Source organism: Lagenorhynchus albirostris, chromosome 2, assembly GCF_949774975.1.
Source record: "Lagenorhynchus albirostris chromosome 2, mLagAlb1.1, whole genome shotgun sequence".
Lineage (NCBI taxonomy): Eukaryota > Metazoa > Chordata > Mammalia > Artiodactyla > Delphinidae > Lagenorhynchus > Lagenorhynchus albirostris.
This window is the reverse complement of record NC_083096.1, coordinates 121,585,732-121,604,471: the sequence shown is the minus strand read 5'-3', so window position 1 is coordinate 121,604,471 and position 18,740 is coordinate 121,585,732. Positions and strand designations below refer to the sequence as shown.

Below are 18,740 nucleotides of genomic sequence, written 5' to 3'. Positions count from 1 at the left end.
AGTCTTAAACAAAACGACCACACCAGGCAACAGCAAAAGGACCCAGTGTTACTCATTACCATATTTAAATATGTTTTCTTGGTCATCTTCCCAGACTTCTTGTCCTGGCTTTTCTTTACGTTCCATTTCTTCGACAGCAGTTCTCACTTCGCCGATCCCTGTATGTAGTTCTTGAGCTGAAAAAATGGCTGAAGCTGAGGTTTTGCTCCCCTTCATCTCTCTCCTTCTTGGTATCAGGTACTCTCTATCCTTCCTCAGTTTCCCGTCACCCTGCATCAATCCCTCTCTTCTCTCAATACTCTTTTCTTTCCTAGGTTTTGGTGAAGTTGTTTTTTTGTCAAGGCCCATTGCAATAATGCACCTAGAAAAAATATTAACATAAAGTGTTGATTAACCTTTATATATAGCACAATGGAACTGCAAAGATCTTTAGATCACTTCTCTTATTCCAGTAAGAAATGTTACAAGACACATATTTATCATAGTACACAGAGTTAATTAAAATAAACTACTTTCTCCTTATTAATACCAAAATCTTGTAAACACAACAATTCTTAATAGTTTTACCCACAGTAATTACACAAGAAAAGAAAGCAACTTAACAACAATGAATTATAGTCTCAAACTAAACTTTGCGCCTTAAAGTATATATTTGGCCTTATAACAGAGATAGATAGATAGGTAATTTAAGTCCTCATATTAGAATTATGTGATAAAAGAACATTCAGGTTTATCAATAAAAGGAAGCTGAGATAAAAATTATCAGAAGAAAGATGTCATTCAGTCTTCGATAATTTATTATTCCAACAAGACAACAACAAAAAGACTTACATACAAAATTGACTCTAAATAATTATGATTGAATTTTTAAGAAACACAATCAGTTAAATATTTTTGTGCCCTTTAAATAAACACTTCAGGAGCCTGAATGCTCATTTTAACAGAACTGTCATTATTGCTTTTAGAATGGCCTTTTGAAACCTGTACCACAATCTTTTGGTGATTTTTCCTGGCAATAAGCTTTTGTTTTGGAAAATGGCAATAATCTATAGAGGTCATAAAGTCATTCTAAGTCAAATCTGGTGAGCCAGCAAATGATCTGAATGTTTTAAGACATTAAAAAATATTTTAAAAATCAGTTATAACAAAAGTAACATTAATAAATTCTTCTATAGCTTTTATCCTATCTCTCAAGTTAATATCAAAATAGGAATTCCAATAACTGTAATACATACATTAATAAAAATGATGACTACGATAACAATAAGAGCATCCAGCACTCCTTCTGTGCCAACCTCTTTACTGGGTACTTTATATACATGGTCTTATATGATATATTCCCCTACAGACCAATAACTTAAGAACTATCGTTATCACTTTACAAATGAGGAAACTGAGGCTTCAAGGATTCCATGACTTGCCCAAGTTCACCCAGCAGGTTAGTGATAAAGCTGGCTTTCAGCTCAGGACTGTTAGACTCCCATCACCTCCCACTGAAGTACACCCATATGATTAGATTACAGGTATAGCCTTCTCAGATGACTAGTTACACAGACAAATGTTACACTGCTGGGCTTACCACCAGGGCGTGCTCACAGTCTCCTCACAAAGACTAACAGAATGTGGAGAAGTTTTCACCAAGGCCTGGAGACAATCCCTGACCTGAAAGAGGTGTCTGGCAGCTACCAGTCTCCCCACTCCTCCTCTAGAACTTCACACATTCCCTTCTCTCCATGTCACACAACTATTGGGGAACTGGGTCAATTAGAGTGGGGTCAGAATGCAGTCAAGACTTTCCAGTCCAGGAAGAATAGAAACAATACATAAAATCTGAAAATTGCCTCTATGTGAATCAAGTCCAATGGCAATTTCTTAAACTGAAGATATCACTGAATTTCAGCCATCCCTAGACTAGCAATAGCATAGGAATTGATCTTAATTCATTCTCCCAACAAGTAAATATGAGAACTTAGTTATATCACTTATCCTTTCACTATCTCCCCTTAAAATAAAGCTAAAAGGATATGCACTCAAAGTAACTATCAGGCTGTGAAAAATGGGATAATCAGAACATACTTACCTCAGCCATATTAAGCATGATAAATTATTTCTTGACTATAATGATGATATACGTAGCACACTGCTTTCCTTGGAATAAAGGTGTCATGAATCTTCAGAGACTATGATTACTAGCATTCCTTCTGTTCAAGCTATTCTTCTCTTATCAATGGCAACACCAAATACATTGATTTGGAACCTCTGATATGCTGTTACTTTTAGTTTATGTTGTGACTGTGTAGAGGCTTTGATGCCTCCCTACTGCATGCACAGACTTTTTATTGCCCATCTGCTTAAGGGAATTAGGCGAACAAAGTGGATAACATCTGTGCTCTCCTCCTCACTGACTACCTATTTGACTTCTGAGTATAATATGAGGTGTTGATTCTCATTACTAAAGCTCAAAGCAATCTGCATTCTCTTGGTTACGCAATTCTTTTTCCTGTGTTTCACTTTAGCAACTGAAAGTAACTACCATGACTCTTCAAAGAGTTCCCATGATTGAGGGATGGATACAAGTGTGGAACCTCCATGCTTTGGAAGTGAACACTGCTAAGCTTTTCTTGTTTTCTAAGGACCTTAAACAGGTAACTCCAAAAATGTCTAAATCCTTCCTCCTTAAGTGACAGAAGAGGTGTGAAAGAGTCATCTAGCAAGTGGGACAGTGAATGGTCTAGGGCAATGTATCAGGAATGCCTAGGTATATTTAGGACCTACCTGAGGTTGCTTTTCTGTTCCAAGTCAAATATGTGTTCTCCATATATGTGAGCAAGTCATTTGTGGGCAAGTCATTTGTTTAACTCCCAGGAAAGCTAATGAGTTTGTATACAATCATCCATGTGTGAACACACTGCACTCTTTGGGGACTGCTGTATAAATCCAAGTTATAAAATGTTTGGTCCTAAACACTTTCTATCAAGGTTTAATAATCAGTGCCAAAATCTGATGGATGGCATCTACTCTCCTTTCAACACTTAACTAGCTTCTGTACAATTCTTTATATGATTTCACTTGCTTCTCTCTAGCTTCTTTCTTTGAAGTTTTCAAATAATAATAACAAAATGGTTGTGATGTTTAAGAGTAAGTTCTATTACCCTCAACTAAAATGCACAGTTCTCATAAGACACTGGTTTTCAATTTTTTCTTAGCTTCATAATCAGCTGAGGTTAAGGCTCCAATCACTCTTTGACTGGAAAATAGAAATAATCAGCAGAGAACTTCCAGTTGATCCCAACACAGCCACCAACTTGCATCTCTCTCTGCCCTATAAGCCATCTTTCTTCCTGTTACTACAGAAGAATGCTTCCTCTTATCTAAGGCTAACACCTCCATTTGAGCCCTATATCCCATCTTCTCTAGTCTACTCAAGCACTTTGCCCCAGCAATTTCTCTCTCTATGTCACGCCTGATCAATGTGTTTTTGTTCCCCCTAGCGTATCAACCCTATCTATCAGCTTATAACCATATTATAATATCTCCCATCTTAAAATATAATAAGCCCCCTTGGGCCCCTACATCCTCCCTCCTGGCTGCCACCCAGTTTCCATCCTTTAGAGCAAAACTCTTTAATAAGAGCTATCCATCATCTCTGGCTTTAGCTCTTCTCCAATTATTTCTTAAACCCACTCCAAACAAGCCTGCATTCCTACCACTCCACAATAGCAACTTGTGCCAAGATCACCAATAACCAACACATGACCAAATAATCATGCTCAATCCCAAATTTTCATTTTGCTTCACCTAACCACACCTTTGACCCAGTTGATTATGCCTTATTCTTGAAACATTTTGTTCATTTCCAGGACATTGCTTTCTCTGGGCTCTCTGGCTAATCACTGGCCTTCCTTCCTAGGTTTTTCCTGGTTCCTCTTTATCTTCCTCACCTTTGAACTAAAGTGACCAGAGCTTATTACTCAGGCATCTTCTCTTACTGCATTCCATTCTTAAGCAGTCTCATCCCATCTTATGACTCTAAATGCCATCCATATGTAAACAATTCTCAAATTTATATATCTCCAGCCTGGACCTCTCACCAGACCCCAGATTCACAGATCCAACCACCTACTGAACATTTCTACTCGCATATCTCATAGACATCTCCAACTCACGGTGTCCAAAACCAAAATCCCCTCCTTCCACTCCCAAAGCTGCACCTTTCATAGTCTTCCCCATGTTAACTGGGCATCTTTCCAGTTGTTCAGGTTAAAAACTTTTCAATCATCTCTGACTCTGCTCTTTATCTCATGCCCTGAATCCAATCCATCAATAAATCCTGTAAACCCTACCTTCAAAATACGTCTAGAACCTAATCACTTGTAACTCTTCCTACCACTCTCTCTCCTCTGGGTTAAAGTAGTTTCCACCCTTCCCCACACCCTCCCTATTTTATTTTTCCCATAGGAGCTACTATCAGATCATGACAGGCCATTGCTCTAAACCTACCTGAGAGGCTTCCCATCCCTCTCAGAATAAAAGTCAAAGGCTTTGCAATGACCATAGGACTCTACGTGACTTGACTCCACTGTCTCTCTGACAGTGACATCTTCTATCACTGTCCCTTTCTCACTTTTGCTCTGATCACACTAGTTTACATACACCAAGCATAATCCTGTCTCACACCCTTGGTATATGCTTTTCCTCTACCTGAAAACCTATTTGAAAAAGGAGACATTTTTTTCTGGTTTCTGCTCGAAAGACATCAGAGAGGCCTTTACTGACCATCCTACATAAAATAATACTGCCTTCTGACACTTGTCCCCCCTCATTCCTTATATCTCCCTTACCCTGCTTTGCGTTCATCACGCATATTACCATCTAATATACATTAATTGGTTATTGTATTATTGGTATATTGGCATGGGGTTATTGGTATATTATTTTCACTTCCCCTGTCAGAAGGCGCTCTATGGGTCAGGTTCTTTGGTTGGTTCACTGCCATGTTCTAGCTTGGCACAGAGTCAATTCTCCATGAGTACTTTCAGGAAAAAATTAAGCAAAGCCTGCAAGAAGAGCTCCTGACTACAAACAGAATGTCCAATATGAAAACTGATGAATAATAGTCAAAACTGACCTTTTATCATGTATTTTTTTATGTCCGAGATTGAAATTAGGGGCATGAGAGTGATCATGGGGCTACACGATAATGCAGGCACACCTCTATTATGCAAAACCTATAATATGCAATTATATAAGCCAGATGCTTGACACATGCTCTGGAGCTCAGCTCAAAATAAATTACTACGAGGAATGAGGGGGGGGAAAGTCTCTCTCTTTCCCTTTAGAGGCAGAACGTAAAGCATCATGAGGAAAGGAAGAGGTAGAAAAGAAACAGAATTTGAAACACCACCAGCTTTTATGCCCACTATATAATAAATCTGAAAATCTACTTTATATCTTATAATTTTAAATATAACACACAGGATTGTGATAAACAACTTTTAACTTAGATATTTTAGGCTCATCTACATTGATATGATTCTTAACAAATTGTGCTGAGAAATACATCAGTAAAAGCATACAAAGAAAAATGTAGCAAAACTTGCCCTCTACCAAAGGACATTTGTTTCCATACTTGTAGCAAGGAGATGATCTCTCGACACACACAAACCCAAAGTAGCCTCGTTTGCCTCCAAGTCTGGAACCTTTTCGATGCTTATATTCACAGCAGGAACTTAACCTGTCCACCTGTATCCCGTTCAGGAAAAAGGTGAGACTGAAGGGGAAACCATAGTGCCTTTTGGAAATAAACTGAAAGGTCTCTGGAATTTAAAAAGGAAATACATTAGTGAAAGCAACTGACTTTGAACTAACATGTTTTAAATCACATTTTTCTGTTATATAAGTACAATATTATTTTCTAGATCTCCTTTTTAACTTGAGGACAATTTTTTAACCACAAAAACACATTCTATTACTTATATATATAATAAATACTCCAAGGCATTATAAAACTCTTTGACTTGTAATAAAATAATAAAACCTAAAATTATATGAGCATTTAATATGGCCAGGCATTATGCCTAATTACCTTGGGTGTGTTATTTCTCAACAACCATATGAAGTGGAAATATTACTATCATTAGTTTCCATAATGCAGAAATTTAGGTTTAGAGCTCAGTAATTCAGCCAAAATCATACAATAAGTGGGAGAGTTAATGTTTGAATCCAAACATCTCTCTAGATTCCACGCCTCTATCTTGCTATGTTATCTAGCAATAAAGTACATAACAAAAGGCTGCTGTGAGTTCAGTAATGCTTTTATATGACTATTTTTTTACTCAGTAATGCTTTTAAATAAATTTTTGTCTTTAGTTGTGACTTGAAACATCCTGATACATGTATGGATGAGGCAGAATTATTCCATCTTCAATCCATTCTCAGTTCTGCCTAGATTTGAGACCCCTTCTTGATCCCTAACCCACCCAAAAGTCTCACCAATAAATTAAGAACCACTGCTTGGATTTCCTTGGTGGCGCAGTGGTTGAGAGTCCGCCTGCCGATACAGGGGACACGGGTTCATGCCCGGGTCCGGGAAGATCCCACATGCCACGGAGCGGCTGGGACCGTGAGCCATGGCTGCTGAGCCTGTGAGTCCAGAGCCCATGCTCCGCAACGGGAGAGGCCACAGCAGTGAGAGGCCCGCGTACAGCAAAAAACAAAAGAACCACTGCTTGCAATTAAAAATTTTTAATCATTTCAAGTCTCTATAATGCTTTTTGAAGATGTCTCACCCTATACATCCCAAAACCCAATTCTGAGAAACTCTATGTTACAGAGTGACTCAGAAACCTGCTTCTCATGACACTTCTAATGTTACTTCCTACAATAAGCCTCCCTGGACTCTTCCACTTCTACCAATAATAGGCTTGATAACTTTTGCCTCTCTTTTGCAATATTTCCTATTGTTACACTTATTATTAAAATATGGCTACACCAGTGGTTCTCAAGTTTTAGTGTGCATCAGAATCACCTGAAAAGCTTACGAAAACATAGATTTCTGGGCCTCACCCCAGAGTTTCTGATTCTACAGGGCACAAGAATTTGCATTTTTATCTAGTTGCCAGGTGATGCTTTATGCTGCTGGTCCAGGGACCACACTTTGAGAACCTTGATCTAGTTTGCTGCCCTGCATGTTTGTGAAATCCATGAGAGTTTAAATTTCATTTCCCCAGATCCCAGGACAATGGCACAGGAAGCCTCCAATAAATAATTAGTGAATCATTATTTTAACTCATTCTTTCATAGTCATCTAGAAATACTTTGTATATACCATACTATGCCCCTAAAAAATCTAAATCAGATGCAACTTATACTAAAGAATAGACTTATTGAAAAGGTAATTCCATCATTTATACCTTAGTATTTGTGATGTGAAATTAAACAAAATAAGAAAGAGAACATTGGCAAGTTAGTTTCTGGAGAAACTAAGGTACAATAGATATTAAAATCCACTTGTCTTTATATATGGACTTTTTTTTTTTTTTTTTTTTTTGCGGTACGCGGGCCTCTCACTGCTGTGGCCTCTCCCGTTGCGGAGCACAGGTTCCGGACGCGCAGGCTCAGTGGCCATGGCTCACGGGCCCAGCCGCTCCGCGGCATGTGGGATCCTCCTGGACCAGGGCACGAACCTGCATCCCCTGCATCGGCAGGCAGACTCTCAACCACTGCACCACCAGGGAAGTCCCTATATATGGACTTTTTAAGTGCTAACTAGAAAGCTAGTTTGACTGCTCTTATTACAGAAACTTGAATGAGACATTCATGTAATATGATCCATTCTGCTGCAGCATCACACCCCTTAACTCCCTAAGGACCCAGCCCAGGAAGAGAGTAGACTCAAGGAAATGCTGAGAATGGGCACAGGAGATCAGCTCTTGGACACGACTGCCCTTCTATTTGGTACCCACATGGTTGGAGAGCACATCCATATATTATTTCATTTCTTCCATTGTTTTTCAAACTTATTGAACAGAAATTGACACCCTCTACCTTTGGTTCCTTGTTACTTATTTTGTCATTTTATATTATAAAATTTAGTGACACTTCCCAACCCTGACTTCATGGTTTCTGCATGGAGTAGTGGAAAGATTATAGACCAGAAATTAGAAGATTTTGGTCCATGTTCCAGTTCTTCACTTATTAGTTGAGTGTGCCTTGATGAGACATTTAACTTTGCTGCATTTCAGAATTCTCATCTATAAAATGAGGGTGGCAGGGGGAGTGCATGAGGAAGTGGAGTGGAGGGGGTGACTCAGTTTACCCACTTCACAGAGCAGTCTTAAATATTATAATGGGCATTATTAGAAAGCATCCTATAATATTTGTAAAATGTAGTTATTCGTTGTTGACTGACAGTGGTAGCACTGTTTTAGGCACTAAAGAGACATAAAAATACTGAAGAAATATCAAACGTGTTCTCCTCCCTCAAGAAGTTATAATTTAGCAGAAGAGACAAAAAGCAGTGTACCAGACTTCTAGAGTAAGGTCACCAAATCCTCTTCCCTTAAAATTTTGTCTCTGAAAATGGACCAAAGACTTAGAACACACTGAGCAGCAGTTTTTCATGAAAAGGTACTGAACTTTTGGTATGAACAGTGGGAATCTGTGGCATTCTTGCCTAGGGCTACTCCCATTGCCCTCTCCTGCCACTGCAGTTCTAGAAGGGAAGGGCAGGCCATAGGTAACCAGCAGCTTCACTGTCAGTAGAGGCCGACTTGATTTGGAGCAGAAGACAAAAAAACCTTGGTCAGTGGCATTACTAGTAATAAGCAGCAATCTCAGAGCAAACTGACAGGGAAGGTGAGAGGTTCTGCTGAGACTGTAGTTCTAATTAGGGCAAGCAACAGGTCAATGGACTAGCCAGAAATTTAACAGGGAGATACAGGCAATAAGGCAGTCATAGACACATTCAATAAGCTTTCTGCACATCTCCAGCTAACTGCAAGCAGCATGGATTGGAGTTGGCCCAACTTATTCACACATCCCTGTCCTATTGCAAGCTTGCACCTGTGTACAAAGGAAACATTAGATCCTGGTGGAAAATAAAAGTTGGAACAGACTTGAAAACTGCCTGAACTTTGAATGTACTCCTGAACCCACTACAGTGTGTTGAATATTGCCCTCCAAAAATTCATGACCACCCAGAACTTCAGATTGTGACCTTATTTTGAAATAGGGTCTTTGTAGATATAATCAGGGAAGGATCAAGATGAGATTATCCAGAATGTGTTTTGTCCTAAATCCAATAACTGATATCCTTATAGGAAGAGGAGAGGATACACACACAGATACACAGAGAAGAATAACATGGGAGGATAAGCACAGGTTGAAGTGATGGAGCTACATGCCATGAAACACCGAGCATTGCGGGGAATCACCAGAAGTTGGAAGAGGCAAGGAAAGATTTTCCCCTTCCGCTTTCAGAGGGAGCATGGCCCTGCTAAGACCTTAATTTTAGACTTCTGGCCTCCAGAACGTAAGACGATAAATTTCTGTTGTTTTAAGACACCAAATTTGGGGACATTTGTTATGTCAGTCCCAGGAAACTAATAAACCTACACACAGATTCACTGGCAGAAGATGGAGGCTATATTGGCTCAAAGTGCTTGAATATGACATCTGACAAATCACTGAATGTTCACTAAACTATGAAAACACAGAGACAACCCTAAGAGATTAGCCTAAAAAGTAAAAACAGAACAAAAAAAAATCTGAACAGAGACACCAGTGGCTGTATACGAAGGAGAGGGGACATGAAGTTCACAGCTTTGCTCTAGATAAGCTACTAAACAAACAAACAAATAAAAAAACCCAAGAATAACCTTCCAGAGGGAAAGTGGGAATTCGGAATCCATAGTTGCTCTAATAGATGATCTAAATTGTCCTGTTTTCAACAAAAATATCAAAAGACACAAAGAAACTGAAAAGGGTATGACCCATACTCAGGAAGCAAAAGCCATCACACCCACTCCTAGGAAGCTGCTCAAGAGAAATGACAACTGATGTCTACACACAAAAAAAATTGTCTTTGTATATTCATTACAGCATGACTTATAATAGTCCCAAACTGGAAACAATACAAATATCCATCAACTGGAGTAGATGAATAAAATGTGGTATATCCATGTAACAGAATGTATTCTCAGCTATAAGAGAGCAACTATTGACAGATGCTACAAATGGATGATTCTTAAAAACACTATGCAAAGTGAAAGAAGCAAGACACAAAATACTACCTATTGTATGATTTCATTTACAAGAAATGTCCGTAGAAGGCAAATCTGTAGAGCCTGAAAGCAGATCAGTGGTGTCCTAGGGCTGGCTATGAGAGTGAAGATTAATTGCCAAAGAGTGAGCACAAAGGAACTTTTTGAAGTGATGGAGATGTTCTAAAACTGTGATAATGGCTGTACAACCTTATAAAATTCCTAAAAATCAGTGAGTTGTACACTTACAGTGGATGAATTTTATGGATTGTAAGTTACACCTATTTTTAACAACTAAAGAAGTCAATATATGATAAAGAGTAATAGAAAAAAGAAAAAAACAGTTAATGTAAGTCAAGGTACAATGAAATGCTTTGGTTTTAGATATTAAGAGCCATTGTCATCAAAAGAGAGGGATAAAATGGAATAAAAGTCAGTTGGGAAAGCTTCACAGTCTTAATCTGAATCTTAAAAGATGGATACGGTTTGAACTTAAAATACGATTTTGAATTTAAAATCCTTTGTCCTATTGCAGACAAAGGAAAGAGCACAGGAAAAGACAAGATAACAATGTGGGGCGGGGCGGGGGGTGGGGAGGCAGGAGGCAAGGGGCTGGTGAAGCAGCTGCTGTGTTTGTGAAGAAGTAGTGAGGAATGCACAAATAGGTACAACAGGATCAGGTTATGGAAATACAAGAAAATGGGGCAGAAAAGGAATTATAAGAGAGCCAGAAAAAAGTTACTTTGTTCTTCGTATCCACATGAACCCTGGAGGCCAATGTCTGCCTTGTTTGATAGGATGAATGATAAATAAAACTGCCTGTGAAGAACTGTACTCTTTACAAATAGCAGAAATATTCCATGACTTCACAGGTGTACATAATAAACAATCGATCTGTGGCCTGATGTCTAAAATCAAACTGCAACATATCATGAATCACTATGATAATAAAAGATGCACTTGCCATGTTCCCAAATAATTAATTGTATTGTTATTCTCATCCAAAAGCAAGAGAAATTAATGAATGCTACATTTTGAAGGCGTTTACTGCTCCAAGCCTAACTGTAGAGGCCCTTTTTTTAAAACAGAAGTCTTCTAAAAACCTATTCACTTTTCACTGAATCATGCACAGCTTTGATTTGTAAAAAGGGCAGATTATTTTCAGTCCAGCTAAATTGCTAAGATTGCTGAACCACAAGTCAACTCTGAGTCACCCAACTTTTCAATTTTGAACGATTACTTTCATGGCAATCAAGGGCAAGCTGAGACAAAACTATTGTGTGGACAGGATTCAATTACTTCAGTCCCCATTCCAACTATTATTAAAGACTGTCCAATGACATAACAAAAAATCAGTTCTGGGATCAATATGCACGAAAATAACACGTAGCCAAGTAACATTCTCCCGTAACCTTTGGTTTTGCAATCTTATCACAGAGTGTACATCATCTCCCAGAAAATCATTCAGCTAAGCCTTGTTCTTTTTTCATCTGTATGTGCCACATTTCCCAGCAGTCAAGTAGCCATTTTAAATGAACTCTATTGATTAAAGCATGATCTAAGACCCAGGAAAATTTCATTATGTTAACTCCAATTTGAGACTGTAGCTAATTTCAGCTATTCATCAAAATTAATAGTTGAAAGTGATACTTTTAAAAAATAAGTGTATCTAATCACTATTATTAGGGGTTTCATACCCCTCCTATTATGGAGATATAGGAAACCCTTTGCTGCTGAGAATAGCTAACTGGGGCTGGATAGTACTAAACAAGGATCTTGCACCTAGTCAGGGGGCTGGGATCTGCTCTCAACCCTGCTCAGAACTGGACGGGTGACCTTGGGGAGCCACTGTACCTCTGGATGCCTCTCATTTTCCTCATCTACATAATGGAAGGAACGAACTCTCAGATGCCATGACAAAATGAAACAAAGTAAATTACGTTTCAGCTAAGTACGTAAAATGGGAAAAAGTAGTTTCTGGCATTATTTTTTAAAAAGAAATTTTATAGATTTTTATAAAGAAAAATGTTTTTTCATTATAATACAATATATATAATTCATTATATAATTCATTATAATATATAATATTTTACTTTAAGTCAAAACCAACATTCAAGTGTTTATCCTTTCTTATGTTGGTAAGTTTTCAATATTTTATCCCTAAATGTGTATAGTTCTCTTTAAGCAGTTGAATTTTTTTAAATCAATAGTCACTGTTTTTGATTGATGAAGGAAATCAGAAAAGCCAAAAGTAACAACCCCATGTTTGCCCCCAACTCCTCCCTTTAGTCCCTAAGTCTATATCTAGATTACCCAAATATAAATATTTCTTTTAATCAGTAAAAACACTATTACTTTCTAAACAGAGTGTCTTAAGCAAGGAAACAACAAACATAATCCTGTAACAACTCTTCCTTTTAATTGCTGTGCCACAGAACTAAATATTGACAAAAAAAACCACTTTGGTACAATATGTGAAATCCTATATTGGATACAAAAATTATCTTATGCTAACAAACATGGATTTATGATAAAAGGGAAATGAAAATGTAATAAAAACATGTAGCCAAATTTTGTACTGTATTATTTAGGTGTGATTCACCCTGAGGTTTATTGGATTTGTGATTTTATCTCAGCATAGTTCTAAAGAACAAATTGCCAATCTGGTATTTTTCTCTTAGAATAAGGTATGATGCAATTCACTATGGCAAGACAAACAGTTAACTTGTAAATTGGGGGACAGTTTACTCGTACAACATTTTAATGATCATATATCTCTATTTCAAGATTAATCTGTTACTGGGTTAAATCACTCCAAATTCTTTATTTCACAATCTGCAAGAGAAATTGCTGCTTCAGTTTCAATCATGGAGCAGTAAATCTGGATTTACTTTTAGGCAGCTGGTTAATAAGTCCCTGGATATGCATAATTTCATAGAGTGATTAAAGTCATTTTGATATTATACCAACAATAGCTTATCTAGAGCATCAACTGCAAGCAATTAAAACATTCACATTTTATGTGTACCTTTTTCAAGCAGTTTGCCTGTGTAGACACACAGGTTTTCCCCACCACAGTGCTGCTGATAAACTTTTATTTCATCCCGGAAATCTGAGTGATCATAAGCTATGTGCACATTTTTCCCCAAATAGATCATTGTAATAGCTGCATTACTATGCAGTGGTGTTTTGTGAATCCTTCTTGAATCCTAGAATAAACAAAAAAGGGGGGCTTATTAACGAATTACCTTCTAATCAGAGTGTGATCACCTTCTAATCAGAGTGTAATACAAAGAATAGAAAAGGCTATTTTTATGTACCTTGCAACAAAACCCTTATAAAATGTCAATCTATATACAGTGCACAAAAAGTCAAGCCCATTACAAAACAAATGCCTTTAACAATTATAGCATATATACATTTTGGCTTTGTAGTTTTAATGTAAATTCTGGGGATTTGGACAAAGTTTGTCACCTTTTATCTTACGTGTGTGTCTGTGTTTTACATGCAACAAAAATATCAGTGACGGGAAGAGGAAACTACTCTTGGTTGTTTTTGCTAGTTCTCAAATAAAAATTCAAATCAAATCAATTAAATAAATATTGGTGACATAATTTTGTTCTAATTCAAATTGACATTAACTGTAATTTAGCAATTGTTTTTGTAATTGAGTGTTATCTTTATACTTGAGCACTGACAATACATCCTTCCCTGAGCTTATTCTTTGTGGGAGGGAGATGCACACATTTGATTCCTTCTATGGTCACTCTCAGGATCAGGAACAATGTATGCTGGGTACCTGGGGTTATCCAGTTTCACAGGAGGCATTCAGTTCAATGAAAAACCAACATTATTAATATTATTCTTAATATCAAACAATAAACCCAACAAAAAATATCACCTCATAAACCTACTTGATATTCTATGGCATTGACCAATTTAAATTACTTATAAAATAAACACTAAACTTAAATACCAGAGATTAAATATCCAATGCCTTGCCTCCTAGTTTATATTCTGAAGTATTTTCACAGTAGTGAATAAGTATAGTGTTTGCCTAACCTCTAAGAGGAAGACCTGGAAAGAGAAGCAAGAAAAGGAAGAGGAAGAAGAGGCAGAGAAATAGGAATGGCTCCTTGAGAGACTTTAAGAGGTCCTAGTAAGAATATCGTAGGTTTCTAGAACTATACAGATACCAGGCATTACTTTTAATCTACTTCACTTTTCTAAAAATCAATTTTTAGCTAAATGAAAAATGTGAAGAGACCAACTTTCAGTGAATCCAAGGCAATTATTTGAGTTTGATCTCACTGAATTACAGATGCCTTGGAAGCATGCATTTTTTTAAGAATGACAAAGCTGCAAAAAAAATTTCTGAAGGAACTACTAAAATACTTCCATCTCCAAAGCCATTCCCTTCTACCTCAGAGGATTTTTTTCTCATTCACTCCTATTTCTTTGAAGCAAAAACCAGAAGTAGTAAATTTGATGAAATTCAGCAAATGACAGTCTGAAAAGTGTAAATGGGCGGGAGAGTCTGAGATTTAAAGTTTGAGCAAATTGTCTTGCCTGTGGACAGAGCTCCCAAACAGATAATCAAGAGAAATATTTCAGGGACACCAGGAGCCATGAACGTAAATCAGCAAACTGGATAATTCTTTGCAGATTAGAAACATCTCCTTGAGTCACAGTTGAAAGCAAAGGGATGATGGCAGGCCTGGCTCTTGGTTACAAAGTCATCTCATGTTTCCTCTTGCCTGAGCAACTGTGGAACGTGACATGCACATGTGCAACCCAACCCACAATCACCAGCCTAAGGCAAATTCAGCTCCAAGCTCCCTGGAGAGAACATTTATCATGTGCACACTAACCAACTGAGAGCCCACATCCACCCTCACCCTGCCTCTAACACTCTGGGCCAATATTCCCCTGCCCCAGCACCAGGTACCAGACAACTCAGGACAGCCCAACACCAGAGCCTGCCAAAATCATTCATACTATCCCATCCTATGCCTGCTTACCCTGCATTGCCCAATTCTTCCTCGGAAACCACAACAGAGGCTCTTTCCCACCTTTTCCTCCCACGCCTCTCCTGACAGCCCTGGTGCTTCCCTGGGTGGCCCTGCATGGCCTGGTGTGATGGTTAATTTTATTTATCAACTTGGCTGAGAGACAGTGCCCAGATATGTGTCAAACAATATTCTAGATGGAATTCTGACTAAAATAAACAGGAATGTCCCTTCCTCTGAGAACTGTAAGGGACAAACTGTCTTTTTAAAGGCAAGTGTCTTCTGACCTATAAGTCTCAACACACCCGAATAATCATAAAACTGACATTTTAAAAGTCAGGCAGAAGAATTACTCGCTTTCATTAGGAAAGGCGAAGCTAGTGAAAGGTTTTAAGCAGGGGAGAAACATGTTGGGAGCTATTCTACAAAGTTTAATTTAACATCATTATGTAGAATCTACTACTACTGAGATGGACTCTGCTTACTCTCTTCTCCCCCTCCTGCCTTTAACCCTCTGCTTCCCGATTCAATCTGCTAACTTACTACTCACCTTTCAGACATCTGTAATTGCACAGGGCTTATCTGGAGTCTAGGAAGTAGATAGGGGGCCTCAACCAGATATGGAGAAAGCCCCAGACTAGTTCATGCCTGGAGAAGTTCTTTGCTTTCTCTATCATAAAACATATAAAAACTTAAAACAAACTGTTTTATTTTTTAATTGATAAGCATAATAATTAAGTAGGTTCTTATCTGAAAGCCTGTATTTTCACGTATATAAACACTATTTATAATACCATCCATATTTTCAGTAGGCTGCTGTGTGGAGTAGGTGATCAGCAGTCCTGAGTGGAAACACAGAATTTCTGCAGATGAAGAGGTAAACCTCAGAGCAAAATCTAACTAGTCACATAGATTCTGTAAAGGCATTAACAAAAACTCTGCACGTATTATATCTCCAAATTATAAAGCAACAGGGCACAGAAGCAATGTGCTGGGCTGTAAGATCTACACCCTGTCATTTGGTTTCCTAGACTCCAGATAAGCCCTGTGTAATTACAGATGCTTGAAAGGTGAGTAGGAAGTTCATGGATCATGGCCTAGAGACACAGACCACAGAAGCCAGGGACCCTGTTCTGTACATTCACAGAGGAACAGCAGCAAGCGACATTTCTTTACCTCTTTCATTTACCTCTTTCTTACCTTTTAAGAGCATTTGAAGGATGCTTTGGGATGGTAGTCATGAAATGAAAGAATGAATTTAATGTGTAAATTAATCATGAGAGCCATCTCTCCTTAAATGAATCTTTTCTAGATCAAAATAAAATAAATCTAAATACTAAAGTAAAAGTGCACGATTGGCATGAATGAGATGCTCAATGTCATCGGTCATTAGAGAAATACAAATTTGAAACACAGTTAAGATACCACTTACCCACTAGGACAGCTAGAATCAAAAGACAGTAACAAGTATTGCTGAGGATGTGGAGAAATTTGAACCCTCATACACTGTTGATGAAAATGTAAAATGGTGTAGTCACTTGGGAAAACAGTTTGGCAGTTCATCAGAAAGTAAAATGTAGAGTGACCATATGACCCAGCAATTCCACTCCTAGGCATACCTCCAAAGACATGAAAACATATGTCTATGCAAAAACTTGCAGGCAAATGCTCATAGCAGCACTACTCATAGCCAAAGAGTGGAAACAACCCAAATGCCCATCAACTGACAATGAGATAAACAAAATGTGGTACAACCATATGGTGGAATATTATTCAGCCACAAACAGAAAGTACTGATATAACCTGCAACATAGATGAACTTTCGAAACATTATGCTGAGTAAAAGAAGCCTGACACAAAAGAATATTTATTGCATGATTCCATTAATATGAAATATCCATAAGCAAATCAATAGAGACAGAAAGTAGATTAGTAGTTGCTAAGGGGTAGGGAAAGGAAGATTAGAGAATGACTGCTTATGGATATGGGTTTCTTTTTTTCTGGGGTGATGAAAAAGTTCTGAAATTAGATGGTGCTTATGGTTGCCTAACTTCTGAATATAATAAAACCATGAACTGTACACTGTAAAAAAAAAATGCATAATTTACCACACTGTGCCAATTTTATTCTAAACCCCAGGACCTAGGAGCTAGTGACAGGTCCAAGAGACATCTAGAAAGCTACCAAAGCCATGTGGGAAGGTGACCGCATTTTGAAAAGAAAGACAAGTGTCAAGGTCTAAGCCTATGGTGATGGCCAGGTTTAGGGGTGAAGATGAAAGAGGCACAGAGGAGCAAGATGAGAGGTCAAAGGAGAGAACAAAGAACCATGAAAGTAGAGTGCCATGGAGGCAAGAAAGGGAAGCTTTGAGGAAAAGGCAATAACAGCATAAAATGCTACTATTAAAGACAAATCATGGTAAGTAGAAAATACAAACTAAGATGGTAGAAGTAAATCTAAATATACCAATAAATAAAATAAATGTCATTAGACTAAACCCACTTATTAAAGGAACAGAGATTCTCGGGTTGAAATAAATGCAAAGCACACATATGCTGCATAAACACATTTAAAGTCTAAAGCTTTAAAGACATTGAAAAACTGAAAGTAAAAGAAATATATATGTATAAATATATATTTATGTATATATATACATATATATTATCTAAAGAAAATAAGGAGAAATACTATTAGACAAAATAGATTTTAAGGCCAAAGTAATAAGAGATAAAGAGGATCATTTTTTAATAATAAAGAATATCTTCACCAATAAGGTAAAGTATCCCAAATCTGAGAGCATATAACCAGGTATTCTCAACATTTACAAAGCAAAACTTGACTAATTACAAGAAGAAACTGACAAATCCACAACTACAGAGAATGAATTATCACTAGAACTCAGGAACTAAGAGACCAAGCAGATAAAAAAGAATGGTAAGGATGTAAAAATATGAATGACATAATTGGACATTTCTTACCTATTGAACATTTATAGAACTCTGCTCCCAACAATTAAAGAATCACATTTTTTACAACGACTGAACATATCTTAGCCCACAAAGCAAGTCTCCACAAGTACCAAAGAATCAAAATCATGCAGAACAAGAATAAGATGATTTCTAAATTACATTCAGTGAACTAAAAGGAGTTCTAGGATTTAAAATATGGCAGGAAAAGAAAAATGTCAATAGCTCACAGATATAGAGAACAGATTTGTGGTTGCCAAGGGGAAGGGGGGTGGGGGAGGGAAGGATTGGGAGTTTGGGATTAGCAGATGCGAACTATTATATATAGAATGGATAAACAACAAGGTCCTACTGTATAGCACAGGGAACTATATTCAGTATCCTGTGATAAACCATAATGGAAAAGAATATGAAAAAGAATATATATATGTATAACTGAGTCACTTTGTTGTACAGCAGAAATTAAATAGAACATTGTAAATCAACTATACTTCAATAAAATT

The 18,740-nt window shown here is 37.5% G+C and overlaps 1 protein-coding gene across 1 annotated transcript in view; it reads right to left on the bottom strand.

The window, feature by feature from the left end:
* The window catches only part of ERICH3 (glutamate rich 3), a 118,555-nt gene that overhangs the window by 39,708 nt on the left and 60,107 nt on the right, over positions 1 to 18,740 (bottom strand). Inside the window, exons 9-11 of the mRNA XM_060141924.1 lie at positions 13,291 to 13,471; positions 5,630 to 5,816; positions 60 to 361 (exon numbers count right to left, since the gene is read on the bottom strand). Of these exons, the coding sequence (XP_059997907.1) occupies positions 60 to 361; positions 5,630 to 5,816; positions 13,291 to 13,471 (670 nt within the window). The remainder of the gene's footprint in view (positions 1 to 59; positions 362 to 5,629; positions 5,817 to 13,290; positions 13,472 to 18,740) is intronic.